This window comes from Sturnira hondurensis, unplaced genomic scaffold (assembly GCF_014824575.4).
Source record: "Sturnira hondurensis isolate 20B ecotype Veracruz unplaced genomic scaffold, ASM1482457v3 Scaffold0018097, whole genome shotgun sequence".
Lineage (NCBI taxonomy): Eukaryota > Metazoa > Chordata > Mammalia > Chiroptera > Phyllostomidae > Sturnira > Sturnira hondurensis.
Window position 1 is genome coordinate 1,823,485 of NW_028090728.1, and position 21,394 is coordinate 1,844,878.

At 41.1% G+C, this 21,394-nt stretch overlaps 1 protein-coding gene across 6 annotated transcripts in view; it reads right to left on the reverse strand.

The window, feature by feature from the left end:
* The window catches only part of PRPSAP2 (phosphoribosyl pyrophosphate synthetase associated protein 2), a 76,072-nt gene that overhangs the window by 33,790 nt on the left and 20,888 nt on the right, over positions 1-21,394 (reverse strand). For 5 of the 6 annotated variants that reach the window (XM_037068786.1, XM_037068785.1, XM_037068790.1 and 2 more), the window contains 4 exons: positions 18,821-18,887; positions 13,286-13,458; positions 10,888-11,003; positions 1,183-1,238 (listed from right to left, as the gene is read on the reverse strand). In XM_037068786.1, coding sequence (XP_036924681.1) covers positions 1,183-1,238; positions 10,888-11,003; positions 13,286-13,458; positions 18,821-18,887 — 412 coding nt within the window. The remainder of the gene's footprint in view (positions 1-1,182; positions 1,239-10,887; positions 11,004-13,285; positions 13,459-18,820; positions 18,888-21,394) is intronic. The other variant, XM_037068787.1, reaches the window with a different exon arrangement.

A 21,394-nucleotide genomic window follows, 5' to 3' on the forward strand; every position in this document is an offset into this window, starting at 1 on the left:
CTACATTTGATTTTGTTCTCTCTCTCTGCACTGGAGTGGCTTCTCTGGAAACACTGGTATATGAAACCCTCTCAGCCCAAATGCAGCAAGTACTAGAGTGACAAGTCAAGTTATTCCAGGTTACAGGTGACTCAGCACTACCCCATTTGAAGCCTCAGAGTGTTTTAATTTTGTAAAATGTCACCTTTTAACATATACCAATATGTGATCACTGGGCTGAATACAATCCTGTTAGTAAATCACTGAATCCAAGGCAGTACAAAACTACAAAGTGTATTTGCTAGTATTATAAATGCCAGACTTGAAGACTGACAACCAGCAACAGACAATCTGGAGTGAGGAAAGCGCTAGGTCAGGAATGCCCAGACCTGGGTGGCTTTAGTCAAGAAACATGACTGGTGGTTACAGACTGGAGTTATAACAAAAGAAGAAAATTAATCATCACTTAACAAATGGAGTCAGCAGATAATCTTTTAAACTATCAGTCCACAAAACAAAACTAAGGGACACTGTCGGGAGCTGACCAGCAGCTGTCCCTTGACACAGTCGGGACAGATGAGATGCATCTGCACAGCAGAGGCAGCTGTGGCTGGATTTCCTGTCTATCTCGCCTTGCATGTTCGTTTTGTGATTAATAGGTGGTGGGATTTTTAGACACCTGCGTTTCAGGACTAATGGTCCGCATAATTCCAATGAAGTTGTACAAAATAATCTCTTTGCCAGAGAACAAATCCCCCTGCCAGTGAAGTAGCCCCTGAATATCTAAAAGTTGTTAGAATAACAGCCCCTCCTCTACCTTGGACAGGAATAGAATTAGATAAGAAAACCAGGACATCAAAAGCTCTATTCATACAGCTGGCTCTAATTGTCTGACTAATGACTCTCCTGGTCAAAATAACCTTTGTTTAACATAACTTCATGTCCTGCTCCTTTAATGTTATGTTTCAATCTCTATAAAAATAAAGCTTAAATCAAACTCAGTGAGTTCGGTCAGACCCACAGAGGCTGGCTGTTCTCCAGCATCCAACCTGGTGTCTGACTCTTCATTCGTCACCTGCGCCATCCATCCTTCAGGGACTCTGAACCCTGCCAAGGCTGAACCCTGCAGGACACCAGTGGGCACCACTGAGGTTGAATCCTGGATGTGGACCTGGGAGCACTCAGTTGTGAACACCCACCTACCTCTTTGCTGAGGCTGGAGACTTGGCTACGATGACTGCATTCCTGTAATCCGGAATCTGTGACAGATGAGACATCAGGAGTTACTGCCATGACTCCGCAACACCAACACCCAAAGATCAATAAACAGAACAGTGCAACTGACTCAAAACCGTCGCCTGGTCATTTGATGAAAGTTTTCCAAAAAGAGAAAAGTTCAAAGTAAATTTCTCCTTTGGAAAATGAAGAAATGCCTACCTAGAAAAAATATTATCAAGGTAGGAGCCTCACAGACCTCTTTCAGGAAAAAACCTGGGCTAATTGGTGATTAAGCCTGTTTCTACATGCCAGCAGATATTGGTAATGCAGTATGAGAACATTTTATGTCATCAAGAAGTTGTCATGTCACAGGGTAAGTATAATATCCATGCAATCTGAACCCAAGGTAATTGTCAAATTCCAAATTAGTACGTTCACTATTTACTGTATCTATCATATAATGAAGAAACCAATTTGTTAAAAGACAATCAGTCCAGTGCTGTTTTATAAAGATATTAGGAGCCCTTAAGAAAACTAAAGTATTGGTCTACTCTGGAGTCAATGAAGTTGAACTCTTAAAGTGATCTATGCTAGTGATAATTATAACTGAAGATATATCCATGATCAACTGAGAGTTTGCAAGACAGAATTATTTTTAAGCTGAGTATGTTTCTGACTTCATCTTGGTAATATTTTCAATACTTCATGTTCTTAACATTTAATCACATCATTAAATTGTATCATTTCATTCAAATATATCTCCAACTGCTTTTTTCTCACAACTAGAAGCGCTTAAATAGCTAGCACCATGACAATGCTTAGCATATGGGAAGCACTAAACAGTAAATACTTAGTAAACCAACAAAAAACTGATTAAGAAGATAGATCAGATGTTCTTATACGAAGGCCTAACTTATCCAACACTGTCAGTAGGTAAGGTAGCAAAAAATATTTACATTTGGATAATTTCCTTATTTTTGCTAGGTATCTTTCTAAACTGTTTTTTAATGTACTTTCCTGCCTTATCAAATGTCATCAAATAGCAAAAAACCCAGCCAAGAGAAGAAATAACTGAGGAAACAGTTAAGAAAGGACAAATAAAAACAGGTCTATTTTCTCCTCAGAAGTTAAAGCAAAAGTTCCTTCATTCTTTCTGCTGTGTAGTATCCCACTGTGTAAATGTACCACAGTTTTTTGATCTTCTCATTTACTGATGGGCACTTAGAAACAAACAAATGAGCAAAAAAGAACCAGAGACATGGAAATAAAGAACAAACTGACAGGGACCGGAGGTGCGGGGGAGGGAGATGATGGGAGAAAGAAGGGGAATATGCACAAAGCATCCACCAATGAGGACAATGTGGAGGGAGGAGATTGTCTTTGGGAGCAGGGGTTGGATGGGTCAGAGAAGAGCAACAAGAGGGAAAAATGGGGACAACTGTAACAAAAGAACAATAAAAAAAAGTTAAAGCAAAAAAACATGTGTAAAAAAAAAAAACAAGTTTCTATGAAAAAGAACTAAAAAAGAAATCCAGGAAGTGGAAGTGATTACGGTCCAAGTAAGAAACTCAACAGCTGGCTGGCTACAGACACAGCTGAAGAACCAACCTGGGAGAGTAAGCCAAGGAATTTTCCTACAATAAGGGATGTAAGGACACAAAACTTAAAGAAAAAAGGTAGACTTCTGCCAAGATGGAGGCATAGGTGGAAACACTGTGCCTTCTCCCACAACCAAGTTTGGATACAACAAAAGTTTTGGAGAACTAAGACACACCCAGAGACCAGAAAACCGAATTATACAGAAGTCCGACAGCTACGAACCGTTCAACGGGGACGGTAATAGAGGCAGAGCCAGCAGCGGAGCAGGGTTGGGAAGGACAGACCTAGGAGCGCAGGCAGCCCAGACCTAGTCGGGGTGCGGGGCAGACTGACCAAGGTCGCACATTCTCGCGCAGTGAGACGGACCACGCAGGCCCCAGGGGGCGAACCCAGTGGTGGAGGGCTGACAGCGGTGGCACACTCGCGTGCAGTGGAGCGGGGCGAGTGGCCCTGGTGACGGTTGTGGCTGCGGTGCTGGTGGGGGTCGCAGAGGCGGGTGCCGGAGGGAAGCCATTGTCCCTCTTTGACCCCGCCCCCACATACAACGTCACAACCCAGCGACTTAGTTGCCCTGCTCTGGTGAAAACCTAGGGCTCCGTTCCTGCTACTTAACAGGCACAAACAGCCCAAAAGATGGTGCAAGAACTCAAAGTCCCAGAGCCAATAACTCTAAGCGACCAACAGATTGCCAGCCTCTCAGAAGCCCAGTTTAAAACACTATTTATCAGGATGCTCACAGAATTGGTAGAGTACAGTCACAAATTAGAGGAACATAGTCACAAATTAGAGGAACATATGAAGGCTAAACTAATTGAAATGAAGGGAGATGTCCAGGAAACCAATAGCGATGGAAAGGAAAATGGGACTCAAATCAAGGGAGTGGACCAGAAGGAAGAACAAAACATCCAACCAGAAAATAGTAAAGAAACAAGAATTCAAAAAAATGAGGAGAGGCTTAGGAACCTCCAGGACATCTTTAAACGTTCCAACATCCGGATTATAGGGGTACCAGAAGGGGGAAAGAAACAGCCACGAGTGGAAAACTTATTTGAACAAATAATAAAGGAGAACTTCCCCAGTCTGGCAAAGGAAATAGACTTCCAGGAAATCCAGGAAGCTCAGAGAGTCCCAAAGAAGTTGGACCCAAGAAGGAACACACCAAGGCACATCATAATTACATTAGCCAAGACTAAAATGAAGGAGAGAATCCTAGAAGCAGCAAGGGATAAGGGGACAGTCACCTACAAAGGAGTACCCATCAGACTGTCAGCGGATTTCTCAAAAGAGACCTTACAGGCAAGAAGGGGCTGGAAAGAAGTATTCCAAGTCATGAAATCCAAAGACCTACAGCCAAGATTGCTTTATCCAGCAAAACTTTCATTTAGAATGGAAGGACAGATAAAGTGCTTCTCAGATAAGGTCAAGTTCAAGGAGTTCATCATCACCAAGCCCTTATTATATGAAATGCTAAAGGGACTTATATAAGAAAAAGAAGATGAAAAATATGAACAGTGAAAGGACAGCAAACACACAGTTATTAACAACCACACCTAAAACAAAAGCAAACCAAGAGGACAGCTAGATCAGGAGTGGAACCATAGAAATGAAGAACACATGGAGGGTTAGCAACAGGGGGGTGGGAGGAGGAGAAGGGGGGAGAAGGCACAGAAAATAGCATAGATGGTAGGTAGAAAATAGATAGGGGGAGGGCGAGAATAGTGGGGGAAATATAGAATCTAAAGAAGTTGAGACACGTGGTTATAAACTAAGGAAGGAGAAGGGTGGGGGAGGGAGTGTGTGGGTGGAAGGGAATGAAGGGGGGAATAGAACAACTGTAATGGTATAATCAATAAACTATATTTAAAAAAAAAAGAAGTTAAACAATATAGACTACATCCAAAATCTGCATATAACAGTTCCCAAAGGGGAAAAACATAAAAGGATAAAATACCAAATTACAGGGAACAGAATTCCCTGTAATGCAAGGGACCCAGTGAGTATCTAGAGAGATGAATGAAAAAAAAGATCACCCCAGACACATCCTGCTGAAATTACAAAACCACAGCAAAAATATAAAACACTATTTTAGATGGGGAAAATTCTGTACCCCCCCCCCAAAAAAAAACTCTCATGATAATCACACTAGAAATCAGGAGAATAAAAAAAAATTCAAATAATGTAGTGTTGTTTTATTTATAAATTAGCAAAATCAAGGCCTGGGCAACAGGTACTATCATAAGCACTGTTACTAGGAGTGTAAATTAATACAGCCCCCTTCAGATAACTGCAATTTTTATGGTATCTATTAAATACTAAGTTTTTAGAAAACTGAAAATTTTGCAGTGTCTATTAAAACATTTTAAATATATACATTTTTGAATCAAGCAATCCCCTTTCTTAATTATCTCACAAAAACACTCATATAAGTACTCAAATATGTTAATACAAGAATTTCCAAAGCAGCATGACTTAAAATGAATAAGTTTTGAAAATAAAATATTTCAATTTAAAGAGTAAAATATTAAAACAACTTAATCAAGAGGAAAATGGTAGGAAAAAATGGGTTCATTTAAACTTATACTTTAAACATCTCAAAGTGTAACTATTTAAATTAATTAAGCCTAAAAAAATGAAAGATTCAGTTCTCCACTCACACTAGGCACATTTCAAGGGCTCAAAAGTCACTAGCCAGGTGATTGGTGGCCACCACACTGAACAGCAGATAATGCATTTCCAGTGTCACTGAATATCACTGTTCTAAACTAAGGAACATGTAGTACATAGAAATTATAAAGAAAGAGGTACATCTACACATTTTAGCATGGAAAGGCCTCCAGATGCCAGCCTGGGAAAGAAGAACTTGGAAAACAATGCAAACAGTATGTCAATTTTTTTAAACGACCCACAAATCAGTATCTACAACTATGTGCATATAGCAGCTATTTCCAACCAGTGTGCCACAAGAATCTGTAAAACATGCAATAACTGACTTTAGTCAGGGGCACAGACCTCTTTTCCCTTAGATCATCAAATAAGAAAATGATGTTCCAGCCAAGATGGAGGCGTAGGTGGAAATACTGTGCCCACTCCCACAACTAAATTTAAAGACAGCTAAGTTTTAGAAACAAAAATGCAGCCAAAACAGTGAAAATTGAACTGTACGGAAGTCCAACAACAACAAACCACTCAGCCAGACCAGTAAGAGGGGCTGAGTCAGCGGCAGAGTGGAGTCGGGTTGGAAAGATCATTTGGTCCGACCGACCCAAGAGCAGAGGTGGAGGTGGTTGGTGGATCCCAGGCATGGAGTGGCACGGGCGGACCCAGTGAGGGCACGGGGCGGCTGGCTGACTGCAGTCACACATTCGCGTGCAGATAAACCAAGCAAAGGAGCGAACAGTGAGACAGACCACTTGGGCTAGGACCCCAGCGACAGGAATTAGAGCCTGAAAGCACCAACTGGAAAGACTTTCTCAGGGTTGAGGGGCCAGGAGGGGGTCCCAGGCTCACAGAGAGTTCATTGGAGGGACCCATAGGGTCCTGGAGAGTACACAGGCTCACACACTCGGGAACCAGCACCAGAGGGGCCCAATCTGCTTGTGGGAAGCCACAGAGGGGACAGAAATCTGAGAGAGCTGAGCGGAGCAAAACGCCATTTTTTTTCCCCTCTCTGACCCTACCTCCACGTACAGCGTCACAACCCAGTGACTGGGTCGCCCAGCTCTGGAGAACAGCTAAGGTTCCGCCCCTCATACATAACAGGTGTGAACAAACCAAACATTATGACTCAAGAACAGCTCAAAGCCCCAGAGCCTATAATTCTAAGTGACCAAGAAATAGCCAGCCTTTTAGATGCACAGTTCAATACACTGGTGAGGATGCTCACAGAATTGGTTGATTTTAGCCACAAATTAGAGGAATATATGAAGGAATAAACTGATTGAAATGAAGGGAAATGCACAGGAAACCAATAGTGATGGAAAGGAAACTAGGACTCAAATCAATGGAATGGACCAGAAGGAAGAATGAAACATCCAACCAGAATGGAATGAAGAAATGAGACTTCAAAAAAAATGAGGAGAGGCTTAGGAACCTCCAGGACATCTTTAAACGTTCCAACATCTGAATTATAGGGGTACCAGAAGGGGGAAAGAAACAGCCACAAGTGGAACACTTATTTGAACAAACAATAAAGGAGAACTTCCCCAGTCTGGCAAAGGAAATAGACTTCCAGGAAATCCAGGAAGCTCAGAGAGTCCCAAAGAAGCTGGACCCAAGAAGGAGCACACCAAGGCACATCATCATTACATTAGCCAAGATTAAAATGAAGGAGAGAATTCTAGAAGCAACGAGAGATAAGGGGACAGTCACCTACAAAGGAGTGCCCATCAGACTGTCAGCTCATTTCTCAAAAGAGACCTTACAGGCAAGAAGGGGCTGGAAAGAAGTATTCCAAGTCATGAAAGACAAGGACCTACATCCGAGATTGCTCTATCCAGCAAAGCTTTCATTTAGAATGGAAGGGCAGATAAAGTGCTTCTCAGATAAGATCAAATTCAAGGAGTTCATCATCACCAAGCCCTTATTATATGAAATGTTCAAGGGACTTACCTAAGAAAAAGAAGATAAAAATTATGAACATTGAAAGGACAGCAAACTCACAGTTACTAACAACCACACCTAAAACAGAAGCAAACTAAGAGGACAGCTAGATCAGGAGTGGAGCCATAGAAATGGAGATCACATGGAGGGTTACCAACAGGGCAGTGGGAGGAGGAGAAGGGGGGAGAAGGCACAGAGAATAAGTAGCATAGACGGTTGGTAGAAAATAGGGGGGAGGGCAGGAATACTATGGGAAATACAGAATCTAAAGAACTTGTGACTCATGGACATGAAGGAAAGGGGGGAATGGTGGGGGAGGGGTGTACAGGGTGGAGGGAGTGAAGGAGGGGAATGGGACAACTATAATGGCATAATGAATAAAATATATTTTTAAAAAACTTAGCCCTGGCTGGTGTAGCTCAGTGGATTGAGTGCGGGCCTGCAAACCACACGATCGCAGTTCAATTTCCAGTCAGGGAACATGCCTGGGTTGCAGGCCAGTTCCCGGTTCCCAGCAGGGGATGCATGAGAGGCAACCATACACTGATGTTTCTCTCTCTCTCTCTTTCCTTCCCTTTCCCTCTAAGATAAATAAATAAAATCTTAAAAAAACTTAAATAAATAAATTTTAAAATTTAAATTAAAAAAAAAAAAAGAAGCCCTGGCTGGCATAGCTCAGTGGATTGAACACGGGCCTGTGAACACAACGATCATGGTTCAATTCCCAGTCAGGGCACATGCCTGGGTTGCAGGCCAGTTCCTTGCAGGCTAACTACCAGCAGGGGACGCACAAAAGGCAACCATACATTGATGTTTCTCTCCCTGTCTCCTTCCTCTCTAAAGATAAATAAATAAATAAAATCTTTTAAAAAAAGAAAATGATGACAGCCACACACCAGCAGCCATCCCATGTGAATGAATCAAAATTATACCTTTTTGGTCAGATCACCAAAAAATATAACACATCTTGGTGTGCCAGAGAACTTTAGTAATTAGTTTATGTGCACCATGAGATGAAAAAGGCTGAAAATCACTGGTATATAGACAAGGAGGGAGATACAAAGAGAAAGCTAAGAGGATACAGAACACAAAGCAAGCTGGTACCGAGGCCTACCTCTGCAGAGGGGTCCAGGACCAGGGTGATGGTGCAGGGAATCTAGGCCTTCATCACTACTGTCAGAATTACTGCATATAGACATGCATTTCCCTACACTGCCAATGTAAATAGAAATTTTCACTTTAGAAAAAGATTACTCATTATCAAGGAGAGAGGGAAAACACACCACATGTCAAAGAAGTCTGACTTCCAAACTTCCAGCTTCTCTCTGAACCATTAAGGGAAAACATCATCAGGCCACTTGTGGAAACACAAAGAACCCAACTGCCCTATATTCCACACTTGTTGCAAATCCCCTCCCCCAACCCTGGTTTTCCACGTCCCGCCATATCTCATTTCTGTGATAATGAGAATGGCTTGATATAGACAGTAAGAATACTTGGGGGTTGAGGGGTAGAGTGTAATTCAATCAGAAACATGGTAGCCCTGGCTGGTGTAGCTGAGTGGATTGAGCAAGCACGGGCCTTCTAACCACACGATCGCGGTTCGATTCCCAGTCAGGGCACGTGCCTGGGTTGCAGGCCAGTTCCCAGCAGGAGACTCACAAGAGGCAACCATACATTGACATTTCTCTCCTTCTCTCCTTCCCTTCCTCTCTAAAGAAAAATAAATAAAATCTTTAATTTTAAAGATTTAAATCTTAATTTTTTAAAAATTACAAAATTAAAAAATAAAGAAACAGGGTAATTCTAGAAGTTCCTATTTTAAAAGTTGATAAGATAGGATAGGATTTCAACAGGCACAGTAAAAATATATTTGTAGCCTTCCTCTTCACAATTTCCTTAAAAAGTCCTGGTACACAGAGACCAATGAAGTTCTGATACATGCTATAATGTTGGTAAACCTCAAAAGCATTACATTAAGTAAAAGATGCCAAACGCAAAAGGTCACATACTGTATGATTCCATTTATATGAACTATCCAGAACAGGCAAATCCTCAGAGACGGAAAGCACATTAGTGGTTGCCAAGGGCTGCAGAAAGGGAAGAAAGGGGAGTACTTAATGGGTACGGGGTGTTCTGGAGTAATAAGTTTTAAACTAGACAGAGGTGGCAGTTGCACAACACTGTGACTGTACTAAGTGCATGATAGTTTGTGTTAAAATGGTGAATTTTATGCTATGTGAATTTCACCTCAATGAAAAAAAATTTTAGTATGTCTGCTGACCAAGACTCCCTACAGAAAACTAAAGACAAGATAGAAACAGAGAGACACATGTAAAACAAACCCTAACACATGTCTAGAACTGAGACTTAAAAAAGAATGCCTGCAGCTCACAAAGAAACAAAACCACTGGAGACAAAAGCACTTTTTCAAAGAAAAAAACAGCTAAGAATGTTCGACTTCTAAAGTCATCAGAAATGTACCCAGCAAAATGACAAGATACCGTATCATAGACATTCAACTATCAAAAACTTTTGATTCTGATAATACAAGTATTGAAGCAAAAATGGATCCACAGGATATCTATCTAATTCATTGTTGGTGGGAATGTAAGTTGGCATAACTGTTTCAGAAAAATTAATAATCCACACACCATACAACCTAGCAATTCACCCGTAGGTATATAGCCAACATACACTTTTGCTGAAGTACCACAGGAGAGACATACAGTGAAGCTCACAGGAGCACTCTCACAACAGCACAAACCTTATGAACAAACTGCGGTAACAGCTGCACAGGAAGTGTTTGCCAGTGGTCAAATGGATGAGCTGTGACATACACAATGTGGATGAATCTCACTAGTGTAACATCAAGTGAAAAAATACCCAATGGATTACAGTCTGTTCTTTTTCATAAAGTTTAAAAATATGTATTCTTGTGTTTTTATCATTCAACAACATATACTGTTCACACACACACACATATATTAATGAGATAAAACTACATAAGAAGGAAATTAGGAGAAAGATGAAGATTCAGGATGATGGTTCCCTAGGTGGGAGGAGACAGGGGAGGTAACAGACAAGGACCACACAAGTGACTGTAAGTTATGAGGATGACTCTAATTTACTTGCCAGGTAGTAGGATCATGGACACTGACTACCATAGATGGATGGACAGGAAGTTAGGGTAGATAGATGGATACATAAAAGAAGGCCAGGACCACAAATGGACCAGAGATGAGAGTGAGTTGTCATTATTATGACAAGTCACTTCCAGTGCCTGAGGTCCAAAGGAGGGAAAAGCAATCTTAAGAGCTTAGCAAAAGAAATTAAAGATTAGAAATTTTAAAATATAGTGAATTACATTTCTAAAGTAAGTAGCACATGAAGCAGAATATATCAAGTTTGAATCTTTTATGGACAGCCCAAGGACATGGAAACATCTTTCAACCTTAAACCAAAAGTTAAGTAAAAAAGTGAGTAGCTCACCTCTTCTTGAATATATTGTAATAAGAAAGGAGATGCTCTTAAATTATCAACAGGAATATTGAAGAAGCCCTGAATTTCCTTCTGGTGTAAATCCATAGTAATAAGATGAGTTAGACCTTTGAAAATAAAGCAGAGACAAACACATAAATAGTTTAATAACCAGTTGCACAGTATGAAATAAGTACTATATAAAACAGGATACTATACATAATAAATTACAATTAAAATTGTTCTCCTCATAAAAATTCAGCATCTGTATATCTCAGATATTTTAGTATGAGATTGTGAGATTACAGAAAACCTGTCTACCAGTCTTCGTCCCTGGTACCTGGCACAAAGTACCTAAAACTGTTGTGATTTCCTGAGTGACAAGAGCACGAGGAGACCCTGGTGGCTCCTGGATGGGCTAGTCACCAGAGAGACCAAGCAGAGGAGTTTCAGTTCCTCCTCCTTTCTCCAGAGAGGTGAGAGGGGTCAGAAATGGCTGATTACGTCTATGTAAAAGCCTCCATAAAATCCCAATGGCAATAGTTTGGAAGACCTTCCAAGCTGGTGAATAGGTGGAAGCATCAGCACGAGAGGCGCAGTAGAGAGGGTGTGGAAGCTCCATGCCCCTTAGTCCTACATAGCTGGTCCTACCCATCTCTTCCATCCAGATGTTCATTTGTATCATGTATTATATCTTATTTTCTCAAGTTCTATGAGCTACTCTAGCAAACTGATCAAACTTAAGAAGGGGATGGTGGGAACTTCAGATTTATGGCCAACTGGTCAGAAGCACAGGTGACAACCTAAACTTGCAATTGGCACCTCAGGGGAGAGGGGGCAGATCTGTGGGACTGAGCCCTGAATCTGGGGAATCTGACTCTATCTCTGGACAGACAGTGTCAGAATTAGTTAAATTATAGGCCAGCCAGCTAATGTCATGGAGAATTGCTAGGTTTAGGGAAAAGCTACACATTTGGTGACCAAAAGTGTCAGAAGTGAAGTGCTCTGTGTGAGCAGTCAAGGAGACATACAGGAGGTTGACCACTAGAGAACTGGGTTTTTCCTGACTCAAGAAGGAAAGACGAGTCATTTTTCTTACACAGAGGTACATGATTTTCACATCAATTTTAAGTCTTAAAATAGCAAAGATAGTAACAACAAGAAATGTCTCTGATAATTGTATTATAGCAAATTATATCTCCTTGAAGTTTAACAGGTATGGCAAAACCATATTAAGACAAATACTACCTTAAGGTACTAAGGCAAACTGTACAGGCCCATAATTGGAAAAAATGAAGAACCTTCACCCACTGGCTCAGTAAAGGATATCTGAAACAATTACTACAAAAGCATAAAAAATTTCAACTGGAAAAATTATAAAAAGCAAAACTTTCCGAAAAGAACAGGAAAGTAAGCCTAATGTCACTGCCCAGGAGCAAGGCTAGAAGAGAAGGGCAGAAACTTTCTGAGAGTTTCAGTGAGCCAGCCTGCTCCCTAACAGGCAGCTCCCTTGCTACCTATCACTGTTTTCAATGGGGTATGCTCATGAGATTGCAGAGGTTTGGGTTTTGTCAAACTTTGTTTTATTTTTGCCTTCACTGAATGCTGCCGTAGGAAATTTATTCTATAGTAAATGTCTATTGAAATATAGTGATAATGAGGACTTTTCATTCACTTTTCTCTGTGCAGATGCTGTGATATGTGTCTTCTATAATCATATACACACATGTACACACACAGTAACAACTCTGGAGGTGATTTAGAAACAAGAGAGAGACACCATGTTACCTGAAAATACAGAACACAAAGTAATAAACATGGTTTACAAAATATACCAACCTGTCCTGGGAAAGGAAAGAGACTAAAATAAAAGTAGCTGCTGGGTTAAAACAGTTAGTTCCAAATGACCTTTCCCCCTTTAAAAATGACTTAATATAATTATAACTTGTAATTTCAATAATTTTTGAAATTATTTTTTTATTTTTAGAGAGAGGGGGAGGGAGAGAGAAAGAGAAGGAGAGAAACATCAATCAGCTGCCTCTCACATGCCCCCAAGCGGGGGACTGGCCTGCAACCTAGGCAAGTGTCCTGACCAGAATCAAACCTGGACCTTGTGGTTTGTAGGACAATAGTCCAACCCACTGAGGCACACTAGTCAGGGCTTCAACATAACTTTTAAACAAAGAATATAAGAATAATAAATAAGTCACGCTCCTTATCTTTGTGTTTTGGGGAGTTGGGAACAGGAGAGAATTCTCTACACTCTTTTCTCATAAATTAGTTAACTGTAAATGCTGTATCACTATTTTAACTCTGTTCAGCATTCTAATTTAATTTTTTAAATGCTTTACAATTTCTAAGATAAAAATAAAACCCCCAGGTTCCCAATGATCAAATCTGCCATTCTTACCAGCTTTGCACATCATTGAAGCCAGCAACTTAGAAACAATGGAGCCTCTTTTTCTCATCTTGCACTGTTTGCTGTAGGGGAAGTAGGGAATCACGCCAATAATGCTTTTGGCACAAGAGGTCTTACACGCATACACCATAATCAGGAGCTCCATGATGGTGGTGTTCACGTCCCTGTAACCCAAGAGACAGAAACCCCAGTGAGGAACGTAAGACACTTTATAGTATCTCTCTGTTCCAACAAAGGTGTCAACAATGTGGTATTCGTGCATCTACCAAGACTTAAGGCTCAAGGCACAAACAAAAAAGCAATAAATTCCTCTTTCCTCCATTGGCTCTCCCCACATTCCCTCTCAGCCAACGATCCTTCCTCCTTTTTCACTGAGAGAAGAGCTGCCACAGACTCCCACCATCATGTGAATTTGCATCGGAGAAGTCCACCTGCCTTCAGCCATCAGTGAAAGACGAATTTTCCACACCAAAGTTACTCTAAAATCAGCCCTCTATTACACACTAATCCTTTTCCCCTCTTGCCTACTAGAAGATGTTACTCTAGCAATTCTCCCTCTGTTGCCTCCATCATCAATGTGTTACTACATTCCGCAGGTTCATACCCCTCAACCTTTACTGCATATACTGTTATTTTGCCCATTAAAAGTAAGGACCATGACCACTTTCCCCACTGCCCCATTTCTTCCACGTGGCTAAATCGCCAGATCAGTTCTCGGTCCTTCTCTTCCCGGACCCATCAGTGGCATCCACACAGCTGCTCAGCCCACTCCCTGCTGCACTGGACTCGCTTGGCATCTAGGATGCCCATGTTCTCCTCCTGCACTACCTGGTTTTACCCATTTTTCTGCTCCCCAACTTCAATCCTAATACTTGTTAAATTGTCTTCTTCTACTATCTCCCCTCATCTGTTGGGCCTCTCATCCTATTTCACAGCTTTAATAATATTGGAGACCCTCAAATTTATAGCCCCAGTTCCAGCTTCTCAACTCCAGTCTAACAAATTCAACTGCTACTTGATGATTCCACTTGAATGTCTGTTAAGACATCTCAAACCTCAACATACTCCAAACTAAACTGCTCTTTGCCCCCAAAACCTGCTTCATCATAAAAACCTTTGCCATCTCAGTTGATGGCAACACTCTTCCTCCAGTTTCCTCAGGACAAAAACCTCAGGGGCACCCTTAACTGCTTTCCTATCCAAAAAGCTACAGTACCTCATTACTCCACTACTGCACTGGGTCTTTGCCACTCTGCCCCTCAAGCAGGTGACTGTGATAGCCTGCCACCACATGTCTCCCTGTCCCCCACCCCCAAAGTCCCTCCGTAGTCCCCTCTTCACACAGTATCTGTCTAGAAATTAAAATGAAAGTTAGATCATGCACCACTCTGCTCAAGGTCCAGAAATAGGTTCCCATCTTATCTCTGGCCCTATAACAGCTCCCCAGGACCCTTCGTGATCACCCCCACTTCTCTGCCCTCCACACCTACTCCATGCTCCCCTCTACGGACATACTCAATGACCTGTCCGTGCTCACTCCCACCCAAGGGTCTTCCCTCCATGAGCTCCTGACTCTCCTTCCCAGATAGCCACCTGGTTTACTCCCCTACCTTTTCCCAGGTTTTGTCAAACTTCAACTTTGAATAAGGCCTACACTGCCCACTATTTCTCCCCTCTTTCACCACTATCACTCCCAATTCCTCGGTTTGGTTCTGTTTCCTCCATAGTGCTCATTACCTTCTGACAAACTAAATAATCTACTTATTTATTATGTAACTTGTAAGTCTTAGATATACAGGGTGGGGCAAAAGTGGGTTTATTGTTCTGAGTACATGAAGCACAGAACTTATTCTAGTATATGACTGTATTATCTTCCTTACAAACAGTAAACCTACTTTTGCCCACCCTATATACTTCAGGAGAACAAGGATGTTTATCTGTCTTAATCTTAAACCTATCTCACACCTGTAACAGTGACTAGCATATTCAATAAATATTTGTTAATCAATGAATGAGTAGAAACAGAGATCATTTGGGTGAGTAGGCGTTCTATTAATACCTAACGCCAAGCCTGACATCTGAGGAGTCGAAGGAGGCTTTCAGAAAAGTGAAAAGGGTAAGAACAGAGTAACCAACTGTTAGTGTAAAGTTACACCCAAGTTCCTGAATTATGCTCTCAGGAGCACAATTTTTCTATGAGCTAGTACAAAGCTTTCCAACACCAAACTCAAATTAATGAACTTGTTTGAATTATAGGAAAAGTTAACAAACACAGTTTTCTTAATTTAAAAATGTTCTTATCCTTTTAATGCCTACCACTGGTCTGTACTAAAGTACAAGATGTATCTGATAATACCAAATTTCAATATTAACTATCTCACAGTATTTTTTTAAATTAATGATGAGGAACTTATTGTTCTTAAGATTGTACTTATTTTTAGAGAGAGGAGAAGGGAGGGAGAAATAGAGGGAGAGAAACACCGATCACTCCTTCTCATATGCACCCCAACTGGGGAATGAACCAGCAACCCAGGCATGTGCCCTGACCAAGAACTGAACCAGCAAACTTTTGCTTTGAGGAAAAATGCTCAATCCACTGAGCCACACCAGTCAGAGCCCTCAAAGTATTTTATGAAGAGACCACGGGTGCCGAGGCTTTTTGCAACCTGAACAAGAGTAAAAATGGCTGAATTAACACAAGCCTACTGCACAGTTCAGAACAATGCAAACTGAGACATGTAGAGAAAATTAAGGAGATGATTTTGGCTAACGAAATAAAAAATGGACAAAAAGCAGGAGCAGAATGATAAGTCTTAAAATAAACAAAAATAAATAAAAGGAAATAAATAGGAGAACTTGAGAACAGGAAGGATTATAAAAGACACCCTTCTGGAGTCCCGAATGCTAAGTCCAATTTGGCCTTTGGTGCCTCCTTATCCTTAGGTAACATAAACCACTTCTGTGCATTTATCCAAATGGACTCACAGTTGTCTCTGAGGAGGTAAAAGTAGTGCAAACACCCAGGAGCCAGAAGCGAGAGCCAGGAGCCAGAGCACGGAAAGAAAGATATCACATTGCCTTTTATTACAGTGTACCATTATAATTATTCTATTTTGTTAGTAGTATTTATTGTTAATCTCTTGCTATGCCTACTTTATAAATTAAACTTAGCATAGATATGTATGTATGCATAGGAAAGACAGAGTGTACAGAGGGTTCAATACTACCCGCAGTTCTAGGCAACCCTGAGAACCTTGGACTGCGTTTCCATGGATAACTAGGGAACATGGCACCCGGTTATTGCCACCCTTCAAGAACACTAACACATAGGACTTCCGGCCAAGATAGAGGCGTAGGTAGACACACTGTGCCTCCTCGAACAGCCAAAATAAAGATAACAATAATTCAGAAACAAGGTAACAACCAAAACTGAAAGAAAATTGAACTGTATGGAAGTCCAACAACCAAGGAGTTAAAATAGACACATTCATCCAGACCGGTAGGCGGGGCAGAGTCGGGCAGCCGAGCAGAGAGGGGTTACGGCACATAAAGCAGTGACACCAGACGCGCAAGGCACCCCATGTGTGCAAGGCGGCACCAGGCAGACCCTGGGCACCCAGGTGGCGGCCGGCGGACCAAGGCATGGGGTGGCAACAGGCAGACCCAACGACGCAGCGATCGAGAAACGGGCACCGTTCGCAAAGTGGTTGGCTGACCAGGCAGCAGTCCCACATTCGTATGCAGGTAACTGGGGGATGAGACAGATTGCTCAACCCAGGGTCCTAGCACCGGGAAATAAAACCTCAAAACACCAATTGAAAACACTTGTGGGGGTTGAGGCGCAGGGAGACTCCCACCCTCACGGGGAAGTTCACTGGAGAGACTCACAGGGTCCTAGAACGCACACAAGCCCACCCACACGGGAATCAGCACCAGAAAGGCCCAGTTTGCTTGGGGGAAGCGGCGGAAGGGACTGAGGTGCAACAGAGAATGGAGCAAGCACCACTGATCCCTCTCAGACCCCACCCCCACATACTGCATCACAACCCAGCAACTTGGGTTTCCCTGCCCTGGTGAATAACCTAAGGCTCCGCCCCTCATACATAACAGGTGCAAACAGACCAAAACATAATGGCTCAAGCAGAAAAACAGCTCAAAGCCCCAGAGCCAATACTTCTAAGCGACCAAGAGATAGCCAACCTATCATATGCACAGTTCAAAACACTGGTGATCAGGATGTTCATAGAACTGGTTGAATTAGTCACAAATTAGATGAACAAATGAAGGCTTCACTAAGTGAAATGAAGGGAAATGCACAGGGAACCAATAGTGATGGGAAGAAAACTGGGACTGAAATCAATGGAGCGGACCAGAAGGAAGAAAGAAAGATCCAACCAGAAAAGAATGAAGAAACAAGAATTAAAAAAAAAAAAAAAACAATGAAGAGAGGCTTAGGAACCTCCAGGACATCTTTAAAGGTTCCAACATCCGAATTATAGGGGTACCAGAAGGAGAAGAGGAACAGCCATGAGTGGAAAACTTATTTGAACAAATAATAGAGGAGACCTTCCCCAATCTGGCAAAGGAAATAGACTTCCAACAAATCCAGGAAGCTCAGAGAGTCCCAAAGAAGTTGCACCCAAGGAGGAACACACCAAGGCACATCATAATTACATTAGCCAAGATTAAAATGAAGGAGAGAATTCTAGAAGCAACGAGAGATAAGGGGACAGTCACCTACAAAGGAGTGCCCATCAGACTGTCAGCTCATTTCTCAAAAGAGACCTTACAGGCAAGAAGGGGCTGGAAAGAAGTATTCCAAGTCATGAAAGACAAGGACCTACATCCGAGATTGCTCTATGCAGCAAAGCTTTCATTTAGAATGGAAGGGCAGATAAAGTGCTTCTCAGATAAGATCAAATTCAAGGAGTTCATCATCACCAAGCCCTTATTATATGAAATGTTAAAGGGACTTATCTAAGAAAAAGAAGATAAAACACATGTATACTAAAATGACAGCAAACTCACAATTACTAACAATCACACCTATAATAAAAACAAACTAAGTTCTAGTTAGAACAGGAACAGAACCACAGAAGTGGAATCACATGGAGGGTTAGCAAAAAGGGAGTGGGGGGCGGGGGGAAGTACAGAGAATAAGTAGCATAGATGGCAGGCAGAAAATAGACAGGGGAGGGCAAGAGTAGTCTGGGAAATGTAGAAGCTAAAGAACTTATGACACATGGACATGAACTAAAGGGGGGGGGACATGGGTGGGAGGGGGTGTGCAGGGTGGAGGGGAATGAAGGGGGGAAATGGGACAACTGTAATGACATAATCAATAAAATGATTTTTTTTAAAAAAGAATACTAACACACAAAAGTCAGCAATCAAGTCAGAAAAATTAGAGTAAGATACCAATTTTACACTATCTTAATTCTTCCTGCCTAGCCAATTCTGACTCTAAACACTCAAGCCTAAATAGAAACAAAAAAAGCAACACACTTCTGTTAAACTCTTACTTACTTTGAAACAGTTTGAATGATGAAAACATCTTTTCCCCTCACCGACTCTTGAATTTGTACTCTTGTTTCTGGAAAGAAAAGGAAAAAGAGGTGAGGTATGAAGTAAGTACACAATTTATGTTTTTAAAAATACACAAAAAACTTGCAACACACGCCAATGTTACAAAATATGGAATTAGGAACTACTGCAATACCGATTACTTTCAGATGCTACAAAAGGCTAATAAACATACTGCTATTAGTCACACCTTTTAAACATGGTTACATAATATCTTTAAGACAGAACTACACTTCTGATTTGAAACCAGTAAAGCTACCCTTCTCACCTCTTGTATATAAAAGCAGTAAGTGCTGTACACCACTCTGAACATGGTATCTTTATAGGAACTTATATACTCAATCACTCAACCAGCAACTACTAAGAACTTATTAGGCACAAAATGTTATAATAATGTAGGAATAATAATAAAGAAGGTACAATATCCCTACTCTCAAAAAACTTGTGATCAGCCACAAGGAAACAATTCAACAAACCCAGAATAGAACAAGACAGCGTCTTCAGAACGTCAGTGTCATGGGAACAAAAAAGGTGGGGGCAGGGAGAATGCTATAGATTAGAAGAAACTACAGAGATACAGAAACATAGTGCATGAACCATGAATTATTTTTAAAAAAGCTATGAGGCTAACCAGGGAATTTTAAATATAGACTAGACATTAAATGACTCCAGAATTATCAAGTATCTTTAAATGAGACATTGGCAGTATATTTATATAGGATGAAGTCTTTATTCTTTGGAGATGCATGATCAAGTATTCACGGGTCAAATGTCTTGATGTGTGCAACTGACTTCTACATATACAGATTCATATGGCAAATGTTAACTGTTGAATCTAGGTGGTAGATATACACATTGGTTTTCACTGTACTCTTCAATGTTTTTATGTTTGAACATTTTCTTTTAAAATGTTGGAATAAGGGGTACCAGAAGGGGGAAAGAAACAGCCACGAGTGGAAAACGTATTTGAACAAATAATAAAGGAGAACTTCCCCAGTCTGGCAAAGGAAATAGACTTCCAGGAAATCCAGGAAGCTCAGAGAGTCCCAAAGAAGTTGGACCCAAGAAGGAACACACCAAGGCACATCATAATTACATTAGCCAAGACCAAAATGAAGGAGAGAATCCTAGAAGCAGCAAGGGATAAGGGGACAGTCACCTACAAAGGAGTACCCATCAGACTGTCAGCGGATTTCTCAAAAGAGACCTTACAGGCAAGAAGGGGCTGGAAAGAAGTATTCCAAGTCATGAAATCCAAAGACCTACAGCCAAGATTGCTTTATCCAGCAAAACTTTCATTTAGAATGGAAGGACAGATAAAGTGCTTCTCAGATAAGGTCAAGTTCAAGGAGTTCATCATCACCAAGCCCTTATTATATGAAATGCTAAAGGGACTTATATAAGAAAAAGAAGATGAAAAATATGAACAGTGAAAGGACAGCAAACACACAGTTATTAACAACCACACCTAAAACAAAAGCAAACCAAGAGGACAGCTAGATCAGGAGTGGAACCATAGAAATGAAGAACACATGGAGGGTTAGAAACAGGGGAGTGGGAGGAGGAGAAGGGGGGAGAAGGCACAGAAAATAGCATAGATGGTAGGTAGAAAATAGGTAGTGGGGAGGGTGAGAATAGTGGGGGAAATATAGAATCCAAAGAACTTGAGACACGTGGTTATAAACTAAGCGGGGAGAATGGTGGGGGAGGGAGGGTGCGGGTGGAGGGGAATGAAGGGGGGGAATAGAACAACTGTAATGGTATAATCAATAAAATATATTTTTTTAAAAAATTAAAAAATTAAAAAATAAAAATAAAATGTTGGAATAAATAAAATAGATGTTTATAAAGGAGTGTGGTACCATGGAAAGAAAATGAGCTTTAGAGTCAGAGAGATCTGGAATTGAATCTTGCCCCTGCTACTTCTGAGACCTTCTACCATAACAACATCCCTGAACTCAGTTCTTCACAATCTGGTAACAGGAAGAAATCCTTAAGTGCTAGTTCCCTCCTTTCTTCACAACAGATACCAAGTATTTTTCCCTCCGATCAGTCATGAACCTGGAGTGTGGACCAACCTCTTCCTGAATCTTCCACCACTAGCTCTCCCCTTAACCCTCCCTTCCAGGCTAGACAAAGGGCATTATCCAATTCCCTTTAGCAGCAGAATTATCTCCAAACTCTCTCTGCATATTTTCTTCAATTACACTTTTTTCACACTGAAGACACATGAGGGCAAATTGGAAGACAGAAAAGAGGAGACAGTAATGGAGAAATATATAGGAAAAGAGCAAATTTGTGCCTAGTCATCAGTCTATTTTAAATTCCATAATATTTAAGTACTTGAAAAAATCTTACAGTAGAAAAGGAGAGGGAACTAATATTTACAGAGGACCTATATGTACCAAGAACTGTGTTAAGCATACAAATTATCCCACTTAATCTTCAAACAGCCCTAATTATTTGCAGTATAGAAAGATTATATAACTTGCCGAGGATAAGGTGTCTGACTCTCAA